The sequence below is a fragment of the Pecten maximus genome, chromosome 8, assembly GCF_902652985.1.
Source record: "Pecten maximus chromosome 8, xPecMax1.1, whole genome shotgun sequence".
Lineage (NCBI taxonomy): Eukaryota > Metazoa > Mollusca > Bivalvia > Pectinida > Pectinidae > Pecten > Pecten maximus.
The window spans coordinates 30,708,905-30,721,706 of NC_047022.1; the positions used below are offsets into that span (position 1 = coordinate 30,708,905).

At 38.1% G+C, this 12,802-nt stretch overlaps 1 protein-coding gene across 1 annotated transcript in view; it reads right to left on the minus strand.

Annotated features, from left to right (window-relative positions):
* The window catches only part of LOC117332267, a 54,507-nt gene extending 44,658 nt beyond the window's left edge, over positions 1-9,849 (minus strand). The window contains 5 exon segments of the mRNA XM_033891153.1: positions 41-142; positions 4,350-4,492; positions 5,377-5,581; positions 8,289-8,446; positions 9,681-9,849. Of these exon segments, the coding sequence (XP_033747044.1) occupies positions 41-142; positions 4,350-4,492; positions 5,377-5,581; positions 8,289-8,446; positions 9,681-9,780 (708 nt within the window). The 5' untranslated portion in view covers positions 9,781-9,849.
* Positions 9,850-12,802: the final 2,953 nt, after the last annotated feature.

Sequence of the window (12,802 nt, forward strand, 5' to 3'; positions counted from 1 at the left end):
AGATATGATGTGTTTGACAGTATTATCTATCTGTCTGTACCTTTTTCTGTGCCAATGACCCGGCCTGGGAGTACAGTCTGAAAGGAAGGTCAACATCAGATTGGCTGGCATGTATCTCCAGGAGCTGGACAGACTCTTTTGACTGAAAAATAGCACATATAAAATACTTTAATTAGATTATGAACCTTAGGAACATTGTCTTCAGGCTATGTAACATGTGATATATTTGTAATAACCTATATAATGTGAATTGCGTGAAGCACTTTTGTAAGGCTAAGCAAGATATGAAACACATTTATTATGGGCAATGGGAAACTTTTTATATTATGCTACATAGAACAGAAGGTTCCATGCACTCATTTCTTGTTAGAACTATTTAAGATATTGTCCTCATAATCCAACATTTACCTTCAAAACATTTATTTCTCTGCAAATGTAGTATTACCTGGTACCCCAAATATCATCATCTGAGTTGGCATGTAAAATAAATCCTTACACTTTTCACTTTTAAACATGAAATATAAATCTAACTATGTCATTCTCCAAACAGGAACTACGAAGTATGCTCTCAGCAGAGGTATTTGATCTTGAGTTACCATATTGAAATGATGACAACATTCTTTAATTTCTCCTATGTACAGGTCACAGGAGAAATCTCACAATTTTTTCTATATTAAGTGGCTATGATTACCCACTTATATTCAGTAGGCTTTATATGTTTATTAAGATATTACCAGTAGTTACCAATCTAGGATACAAGTGGGGATTTCTGCGGATAAAACTGAGGATTTCTGAGGATAGAAGTGGGGATTTATGAGGATACAACTGGGGATTTTTCAAGGATACAACTGGGGATTTATGACGATACAACTGGCGATTTATGAGGAAACAACTGGGGATTTCTGAGGATACAACTGGCAATTTATGACGATACAACCGGGGATTTATGAGGATACAACTGGCGATTTATGAGGATACAACTGGGGATTTCTAAGGATACAACTGGGGATTTATGAGGATACAATTGGGGATTTCTGAGGATACAACTGGCGATTTATGAGGATACAACTGGGGATTTATGAGGATACAACTGGCGATTTCTGACGATACAACTGGGGATTTATGAGGATACAACTGGCGATTTCTGACGATACAACTGGGGATTTATGAGGATACAACTGGAGATTTCTAAGGATACAACTGGCGATTTATGAGGATACAACTGGCGATTTCTAAGGATACAACTGGCAATTTATGACGATACAACCGGGGATTTATGAGGATACAACCGGCGATTTATGAGGATACAACTGGGGATTTATGAGGATACAACTGGGGATTTATGAGGATACAACTGGGGATTTATGAGGATACAACTGGGGATTTATGAGGATACAACTGGGGATTTCTGAGGATACAACTGGGGATTTCTGAGGATACAACTGGGGATTTATGAGGATACAAGTGGGGATTTATGAGGATACAACTGGCGATTTATGAGGATACAACTGGCGATTTCTAAGGATACAAGTGGGGATTTCTAAGGATACAACTGGGGATTTCAAAGGATACAAGTGGGGATTTCTGAGGATACAACTGGCGATTTATGAGGATACAACTGGCGATTTATGAGGATACAACTGGCGATTTATGAGGATACAACTGGTGATTTATGAGGATACAACTGGCGATTTCTGAGGATACAACTGGGGATTTATGAGGATACAATTGGCGATTTCTGACGATACAATTGGGGATTTCTGAGGATACAACTGGCGATTTATGAGGATACAACTGGGGATTTATGAGGATACAACTGGCGATTTCTGACGATACAACTGGGGATTTATGAGGATACAACTGGGGATTTATGACGATACAACTGGGGATTTATGAGGATACAACTGGAGATTTATGAGGATACAACTGGGGATTTCTAAGGATACAACTGGGGATTTCTGAAGATACAATTGGGGATTTCTGAGGATACAACTGGGTGGGGATTTATGAGGATACATGTGGGAATTTCTGAGGATACAATTAGGGATTTATGAGGATACAATTGGGGATTTCTGAGGATACAACTGGCGATTTATGAGGATACAACTGGCAATTCATGACGATACAACCGGGGATTTATGACAATACAACTGGCGATTTATGACGATACAACTGGGGATTTCTGAGGATACAACTGGCAATTTATGACGATACAACCGGGGATTTATGAGGATACAACTGGCGATTTATGAGGATACAACTGGGGATTTCTAAGGATACAACTGGGGATTTATGAGGATACAATTGGCGATTTCTGAGGATACAACTGGCGATTTATGAGGATACAACTGGGGATTTATGAGGATACAATTGGGGATTTCTGAGGATACAACTGGCGATTTATGAGGATACAACTGGGGATTTATGAGGATACAACTGGCGATTTCTGACGATACAACTGGGGATTTATGAGGATACAACTGGCGATTTCTGACGATACAACTGGGGATTTATGAGGATACAACTGGAGATTTCTAAGGATACAACTGGCGATTTATGAGGATACAACTGGCGATTTCTAAGGATACAACTGGCAATTTATGACGATACAACCGGGGATTTATGAGGATACAACCGGCGATTTATGAGGATACAACTGGGGATTTATGAGGATACAACTGGGGATTTATGAGGATACAACTGGGGATTTATGAGGATACAACTGGGGATTTCTGAGGATACAACTGGGGATTTATGAGGATACAAGTGGGGATTTATGAGGATACAACTGGCGATTTCTAAGGATACAAGTGGGGATTTCTGAGGATACAACTGGGGATTTCAAAGGATACAAGTGGGGATTTCTGAGGATACAACTGGGGATTTCTGAGGATACAACTGGGGATTTATGAGGATACAACTGGCGATTTATGAGGATACAACTGGTGATTTATGAGGATACAACTGGGGATTTATGAGGATACAACTGGCGATTTCTGAGGATACAACTGGGGATTTATGAGGATACAATTGGCGATTTCTGACGATACAATTGGCGATTTCTGAGGATACAACTGGCGATTTATGAGGATACAACTGGGGATTTATGAGGATACAACTGGCGATTTCTGACGATACAACTGGGGATTTATGAGGATACAACTGGGGATTTATGACGATACAACTGGCGATTTATGAGGATACAACTGGAGATTTATGAGGATACAACTGGGGATTTCTAAGGATACAACTGGGGATTTCTGAAGATACAATTGGGGATTTCTGAGGATACAACTGGGGATTTATGAGGATACATGTGGGAATTTCTGAGGATACAATTAGGGATTTATGAGGATACAATTGGGGATTTCTGAGGATACAACTGGGGATTTATGAGGATACAACTGGGGATTTATGAGGATACAACTGGGGATTTCTGAGGATACAACTGGGGATTTATGAGGATACAAGTGGGGATTTATGAGGATACAAGTGGGGATTTATGAGGATACAACTGGCGATTTCTAAGGATACAAGTGGGGATTTCAAAGGATACAAGTGGGGATTTCTGAGGATACAACTGGGGATTTCTGAGGATACAACTGGGGATTTATGAGGATACAACTGGCGATTTATGAGGATACAACTGGTGATTTATGAGGATACAACTGGGGATTTATGAGGATACAACTGGCGATTTCTGAGGATACAACTGGGGATTTATGAGGATACAATTGGCGATTTCTGACGATACAATTGGCGATTTCTGAGGATACAACTGGCGATTTATGAGGATACAACTGGGGATTTATGAGGATACAACTGGCGATTTCTGACGATACAACTGGGGATTTATGAGGATACAACTGGGGATTTATGACGATACAACTGGCGATTTATGAGGATACAACTGGAGATTTATGAGGATACAACTGGGGATTTCTAAGGATACAACTGGGGATTTCTGAAGATACAATTGGGGATTTCTGAGGATACAACTGGGGATTTATGAGGATACATGTGGGAATTTCTGAGGATACAATTAGGGATTTATGAGGATACAATTGGGGATTTCTGAGGATACATGTGGGAATTTCTGAGGATAGAAGTGTGAATTTCTGAGGATACATGTGGGAATTTCTGAGGATACAATTAGGGATTTATGAGGATACAAGTGGGAGTTTCTGAAGGTACAAGTGGAGATTTCTGACTTTCCTGTAAACTGGACCTTGAACCTAAGGGGATTATATCTGATGGTAATGCACTTACAGACAAAATTGTTCATATCATTCAGTCATCAAAGTATACTATCTAATGATAATTCCTACATACTGTCAGCGTTGACCTACTTTTAACACAGCCCATTTGGCTACAGCATATTCTTCCTCATTAAACTCGGGGCTATCTGGGTCTCCGAGAGGCCAGCACTCTGCAATGTTCAAGTTTAGATGGATTTTCCGTCTCTTCTTTCTTATCAATCCCTGCTGCTTGTCTGTAAGAAAGAAAAGATAATGATCAGTAACAGCGAGGCCTATAGTCTCAAACAAAGGTCACATAGCTATAACGAGGTCAGAGTTCAAACAAAGGCTTGATGCATACACCAAGACAAGAGTCAAAATAACAGTTAAACAGTTACAGTGAAGCCTATAATCTCATTAACAAAGGTCAGGTAGTTGTAACAAAGTCAAAGTTTTGATAAAGTTTGATAGATGCAGAGGGGTCAGAGTTCAGACAAAGGTCAGATAGCTGTGGAAGGTCAGAGTTTAAATACTGTAGGTTTCACAGGGAGGTCAAAGTTCACAAAAGGTCAGAAAGTTATAACAAGTCATAGTTTAAAGCTTGATAGAAGTAGAGGGGTCAGACTTCAAACAAAGGTCAGTTGTTTATAACAAGGTCAGAGATTTAACAAGGTTTGATAGTAAAGGTGGTCAAAGTTCAAACAAAGGTCAGATATCTATAGCAAGGTAAGAGTTCAAACAAAGGTTCTGTAGTTATACCGATATAAAGAGTTCAACTCAATGTCAAATAATGAGGTTAAACAAATATGAAAAAGATGTTGTTTCAATAAAGCTGTACTAGAACATGGACGAAAGTAGAACAAATTTCAGATGATACATAAACTTAGTTATCACAACAATCATCTGGAATCAAACTACAAACTGTAGCTTATATATACAGTGGACTATTTTGTTTGCTTCATTAGTTTGTTATTGCACCAAATGAAGTCGCAAGTATTTCTGTATGTTGATTGGAACTTGCTACCATGGAAGCAATTGATAAAGCCTTACTACACAGAAATACATAAAAGCAAGAAAACCCAAGTCAATATGAGGTTGATAGGATGATTGAGGACCCATAAGTAAAACATTGATTTACCAGTGCTCAATATTTTTCCTTTCTGAAAGTTCTTGCCATCCATGGCCTCTCCAGCCAGGTATGGAGTCATGGAGAGCCTCTGGCTTTGCTGCAGACTGTCATCAATAAATTCTGCCCTCAACACAGGCACTCCAGAGCGTCTTGCCTGTCGAACCTTGTATGTAGTCTTCTCCAACATATCGTTAAACAAAACCAAACAGGATACCTGAAGGCAAAACACAATGGAGTTGTAACAAGGGAAAATAATAATAAATGAAGAATAAGAAACATTATTTGTGTCATAATTATTTGATATTAAACAAAAGTAATTATATTTGATGCATGATTTGATTTATAATTATTTGATATTAATCAAAAGTAAAATTTAAGTTTATATAAAACACAAATTGGAAAAAATGCAATGAAATATGACTTGAAATTAAAGAACGATGGATTACCACAAGCCTTACACTACTAGTGTAAATTAACATTTCACTATCAAATATACATGTGTACTAAAGTGGAGCTTCTAGGTCTTTCCAACACCTACCTACTAACACATACAAAAATAGAACTAGCAATCATTGGCACCAAAAGTGAAATGCAAGCTATATTTATGCTGTGGACATGTAGTATAGCTAGTTGTTATTTTTCCCCTACATGACTCTGCCTATTGTCACAGGTAGGTTTTGCCAAATGTATAGTCTGAGTGTTCTGTCACTGTTGTGGAATCAATAATCAATGTATGGTTATTTTTAGTTGTATTTACAAAGAAAACATCCTAAGGAGAAGTCTATGTCTTGTTTACCAAAGATATACAAGAGATCCCAGAGGGATCTTGGCGCCCACCATTGAATGATCTTTATAGGTTCCATGTCAGATGGAACTTTTCTCTACTTTTCCCTTCCTCTAAGTCTTACTAATCTGTGTAAATTCAGAAACAGCCCTCTAGTACTTTTCAAACAAGGGGAACCTACATATAAAATTTAAGATTTAGCAATAATGGCCGTCTGTCGGCCATGTTGTTTTCGGATTGGTCCCAAAATGCAACACCAGGGACCAAGGGGAACCTACATATGAAATTTGAGAAAGATCCCTTCAGTACCTTCTGTAAAATAGCGATAACAAACTTCAATTGTCAAAATACAAGATGGCTGCCTGTTGGCCAGGTTGTTTTCTGACTGGTCTCAAAATGCAATATGCATAACTAGGCACCAAGGGAAACCTACATATGAAATTTGAGAAAGATCCCTTCATTACTTTCTGAGAAATAGCGATAACAAACTTCAGTTGTCAAAATCCAAGATGGCTGCCTGTCGGCCATGTTATTTTCCGATTGGTCTCAAAATGCGATATGCATAACTAGGCACCAAGGGGAACCTACATATGAAATTTGAGAAAGATCCCTTCAGTACTTTCTGAGAAATAGCGATAACAAACTTCAATTGTCAAAATCCAAGATGGCTGCCTGTCGGCCATGTTGTTTTCCGATTGGTCTCAAAATGCAATATGCATAACTAGGCACCAAAGGGAACCTACATATGAAATTTGAGAAAGATCCCTTCAGCACTTTCTGAGAAATAGCGATAACAAACTTCAATTGTCAAAATCCAAGATGGCTGCCTGTCGGCCATGTTGTTTTCGATAGGTCTCAAAATGTGATATGCATAACTAGTCACCAAGGGGAACCTACATATAAAATTTGAGAAAGATCCCTTCAGCACTTTCTGGGAAATAGCGATAACAAACTTCAATTGTCAAAATCCAAGATGGCTGCCTGTCGGCCATGTTGTTTTCCAATAGGTCTCAAAATGCTTTATGCATAATTAGGCACCAAGGGGAACCCTACATATGAAATTTGAGAAAGATCTCCTCAGTGCATTCTGAGAAATAGCGATAACAAACTTCAATTGTCAAAATCCAAGATGGCTGCCTGTCGGCCATGTTGTTTTCCGATTGGTCTCAAAATGCGATATGCATAACTAGGCACCAAGGGGAACCTACATATGAAATTTGAGAAAGATCCCTTTCAGTACTTTCTGAGAAATAGCGATAACAAACTTCAGTTGTCAAAATCCAAGATGGCTGCCTGTCGGCCATGTTGTTTTCTGATTGGTCTCAAAATGCAATATGCATAACTAGGCACCAAGGGAACCTACATATGAAATTTGAGAAAGATCCTTTCAGTACTTTCTGAGAAATAGCGATAACAAACTTCAATTGTCAAAATCCAAGATGGCTGCCTGTCGGCCATGTTGTTTTCCGATAGGTCTCAAAATGCGATATGCATAACTAGGCACCAAGGGGAACCTACATATGAAATTTGAGAAAGATCCCTTCAGCACTTTCTGAGAAATAGTGATAACAAGAATTGTTTACGGACGGACGGACGGACGACGGACCACGGACGCAGGGCGATTTGAATAGCCCACCATCATGCTAAAAAATACTTATGATTTTTACTACTAATTTGCATTTATGTAAATATGGCACCATCCCCTGGATACCCATCTTATTGCTTTTTTTTTCAATACCAGTTAAGCATGTCACTATCTAACAAATTTTGATTCAGTCTGCGAAAAATCTGAAAGTCACATGAAATAAGTTACAATATAGTGGCATGGTATTTTCTAGAGTGGGTTTTTCATGAAAACCAAAATCCCTTATCTGTGCTCCAATAAACACTAAAACTGAAAAGGAAACTTTCAGAATATTATATGACAAATGTCATTTTGTGAGATGTCTTAATATTTAACTTAATGCAAGTCAGAATGAACCCTACAATGCATATAAGATACATACTGCAAAATTACATATGCATGCGAAAATGCTAGATACAATGTAATTGTGTGTCCCCTCTTTGAAAGGGATTCCCATCCTGTTGTTGACAAAGTACACATCCAGCTATTGCAGAAGTACAGCACATACTCTACCTTCTTTGTTATTATATAAGACACAGTTCCGCCATTTTCTGTAATCTTCTTTCGCCACCTGGCTTTTTCCTTGAATGGCATCATGGAGTTGAACTCCAGCACAACAGTCAGACGTCGGAAGATGAAGGAATTCATGGTTTTCTTTTCTAAAGGATTTTCTAGATGGTGAAAATGGAAAAGAAAGCAACATTAACATTTGAAATTAATAATTTCATCTAGAAGTCATCTGAACAGTTTTGTGAAAACCAGAAACAGGTTCTACAACATATTAGACAGGTTGCGAAAATCACCAACTTGCATATAATATGCAAACTTGTGTATAATACGCCACTTGGAGTATGGATTTATTACTAAAAATTGTCAAAATCGTTAATTTTGCAATATACTATTTAAAGGTACATTAAATTACAACAAGGTAAATAATATGTTACTTAAATTTACAACAAGGTAAATAATATGTTACTTTAAATTATTTTAAGTGATTTTGGCTATTTCTAGTGACAAAACTAAACCTCAATTGTGGTATAATAGGCAAGTTTGCGTATTCTACAAAAGTTGGTGGTGTTGTCTATGTCTATATGGTACTCGCCAACTTCAACAATTTGAAGGAGAACTGCCAGAGGGGAGTGAAAATGGAGAAAGTTTTTTGTTTGTTTTTTTCGGCATAGCCGTATAATTTTCTTTTGGCCCCGGATATGACGCGACAGGTGGCGTTACTGGTCAAGATGAAGTATGTGATTGGTCAATGTAGCGGTAAATGCAAAATGCAGATATGCAGTTAAAGACGAAACAAAATTAAGATTGAATGCAAGCTGAATAAGTGGATGTATCCATTCAAATGACACATTAATAAAATCATATTCCTGATTAAATGCAGTCTTATTATCACCAAAAATGATTCAAACTGATATAATTTTGTTATCCGTGCTGAAACGCATTTATTAATTAGTTCGTTAATTTATTTCACCAGCAGTTTTACATTATAACCACCAGCATTAAAACTATGCCGTTTCTCTTTTTTAAAGATATTTCTTGTTTTAAAATAATTTTTTCTATGTAAATTAAGATAACTAAGCTTGATAAAATATTTGACTCTACATGGTGATGGCATAATGGCAGTAGATGGCTGATTTAAATGAGTCTGGTGGGACAGGAGAGGTTTTCCCAAACCTGTTCGTGATATACATGTACAATGTACATGTAGAACTGAAACCGAAAGTTGTTCAAATTATATAATATATTATATCGTATAGATCTATATATATTATAGGCAAACTCATTTATTAGTTTACGTGTTAATAAAAACAACCCTAAATATGCATTTCTAAACCGACGTTTGACATACGTTCACAATGCTACGGGCTTACAATGTAATTAAGATCTATCATGTACCTTGAACTTCCGTGGGTGGGTCTTTTTGTTTTGGAAGATAGTTATTCTTCCATTTCGGCCAAGTAACCTGCAGGACATCGCGTTTGTCAACGTCTATCATCTTTTCAGGTGGTCGAGGTACCCTCACACTATTCGATAAAATATCAGCATGGTGTTGTCAGTGCCGGACATGAAGCAATCTAGCTTACTTAAGCTAAATTCATGTATACATAGAATTGACACAAGCAAACACATGCAGACAGCACCGGATATAATAACAAAACATACTGCCACCTAGCGATGGAAAAAGTATCGGGATTGTCTCCCCTAGACCATGGATTGGCCTATCCTCATTAACAACGTTTAGTATGTAATAAAATCAGAGACCTATATTAGTATATAGGTCTCTGATAAAATGAGGAATTAAAAAAAAAATGCAACTCAATCTTTAAGCAATTCACATTAAACATTTCTAGCAAAAAGCATTTCGAATTTAAAATGGAAAATTTACTATTTATTTTACAAGTTGGGCCCGGATGGAAGCGCGCGGGGGTTTTACAGTGGGAAGAAACCAGAATACCCGGGGAAACCCAAGTGGTCGGGCAGGTGACCCCATACCTTTTCACGTCCGATCGGGGAATTGAACCCCGGCCGCCTTGGTGAAAGGCAAGTGTGTTAATTACCACTGTGCCACCCGACCACCCAGCTATTTCACATTTATCAGTAAACATTTGGCATACTGAAGCATTTCACATTTAGCTGTAAACAATTAGCATCAAGCATTTCGCATTTAGCAGTTAACATTTAGCTTAAAGCATTTCGCATATAGCATTTCGTACTGGCTTTCCATTATAGGAATACGACAAATGTAGTTACGTTAACGTTGGAGGTAGTATTTAGACCTTATACTGAACCAGCCGGCTGTACTTTTGCACTTGATGTATTAATTAAACATCACGAGATACACGTTATAGCCCGTGATTCCTCTGATCATCTAGAGCCAGAGGAACTCAGGCTAGATACACGTGTGCCCAGTTATAACATTACGTAGATCTGTTCAGTATGTATATGTAGAGTATGACCTTAACATATACTACTAACCGTACATGTATGGCGCGGGAAGGATGTCACAATTAAATATTTTTGCCTAGGCAAAAATCGAATATTGCTTAGGCAAAAATATTTCTGCCTAGGCAATATTCGATTTTTGCCTAGGCAAAATTGATTTTGTTTCGATAATTGCCTAGGCAAAAATCGAATTTTGCCTAAGAAGAAATCGAATTTTACCTAAGCAAAATTATTTTTGCATAATTTTAAGCAAAAATATTTAATTATGACATCCTTCCCACGCCATATACATGTACGTTTAATAAATTGATTATATGGCTCAGGGTAGGGACTTAAATTATCCAAGTACACGGATGTACATAATGTAATACATGAAAAAAAAACAGCCACAATATACAACTCGGCTTGGCAGAACTCTTTTGCTTGATCGGTTGAGTGTGAGACTAGTCACTCAAAAGAAGATAACATGCACTCGGGCGAATCATTCTTCAAACATTTTATCGAACACCCGTTATTAAACATACATTTGTCTATAGATAGGAATGCTTAATTTAGTAAATCCCCCTTTAATCATGAAATGCTTTTTAGTGAAAAAACAAAAACAAACTTAAAATGAAAATGAAAATAACCTTTATTTTTCGTCGTTTACATGGTTAACAAGCAATATAAGCTCTGTATAGCTTTTATTACGGCGCCACTGAGGGAACAAATATAGTTTTGAATGTTGGAGGAAAACCCAAGGTGGGAAACCAACGTGCCATCGTCGGGGAAACAACGAACCCAGCAAACATCATCCCCTGCCTCGACTCGAATCCATGTTCTAGGGGAGAGTGGTTATAAGGAATTGATAGAACACGAGGAAACTGGGGGCCTAATTGTTTTTATTTTGTCCATACCATGGTTAGAAATGAACATATTCCTATGTAAATAACAGCTAAGGCTTACAATCAAGACAAATGGTCGCGTCATAGATAGAATGGTTGCCTATTATGACGTCACCATTGGAGCTACTTGACGACGCATAGGTTGCCGACACACGAAAGTTTGGCGTATTGTGTCACCTCGGTATAAAGATGTCGTCGGACAGCGATTCCGATAACGAGGAATTCCAGATAAAGCGTTACATGAACACAGATTTCGGACAGAGCATAAAACAGGCAAAAACTCTCCAAAATCACTACAGCGGGATCAAACCGCAGCCTGGATTTTATGAACTTTGCGACCGGAAGCACTGGTCATTGGGAACGAAATCGTACTGCGGCAAACATTGGGATGTTGAAGGAGTGACCCCTCTGGCTCGGTCAACTCGACGCTTGACCCTTCATAATGTCAACACAGAGGTCGACAAAGAGAAAGCCAGGAAAATTCAAAAAGAGGATTCCGAGAAAAGAGAAGCAAGTCAAACTCTGTGTCCCATGAACAAAGAATTTAACGATACCGTACACTTCAGCGAGAAAAAGATGAGAGCAGAAGCAGCGTCTATGAGAAACTACCAGGCAAAGATCAAGGATGACATGCAACTTCAGTTACTGAATTTTACACATGCTGGTTTAGTCGCTTTGGAAACGGAAGAAGAGCGTTTTAATCAGATCAAGTTGCTACGAGCAATGCTGAATAACGTTAACAAGTCTGCAAGTATTGAAGATTTAGTTGATGCAATGTCTGAAACGAACGAGAAGAGGAATCACATCAACAGAGACCTAGAGGAAGCGTTCGGAAGGTTGGTCGAGGAAGAAAAGGACTTGGATGATGATTACAGGCAAGCCATGATGGAAATGCTTGACGAATCTCTTATAAGGGTTATCTTGAATATGGATAGGGATGTAACGAAGAAGATGTTTGAGGATGAAAAGAAGGAACGAGTGATGGAACAGAATAATTTGCTCAAAGACAAGAAGAGAGCCAAAGCAATGAAAAACTTTGAGGAGGTCCTGGATGATATGAGACGAATATATCAGCAAGTCTTAGATGAGGAAGAAAGAATCGAAGAAAGCTACAAAGATAAAGTAAGGGAGGTAAAAACTAGGATGCAGGAAGAACTAGTTAGAAAATTCGCCGCAAAATGGGCCGAGAAG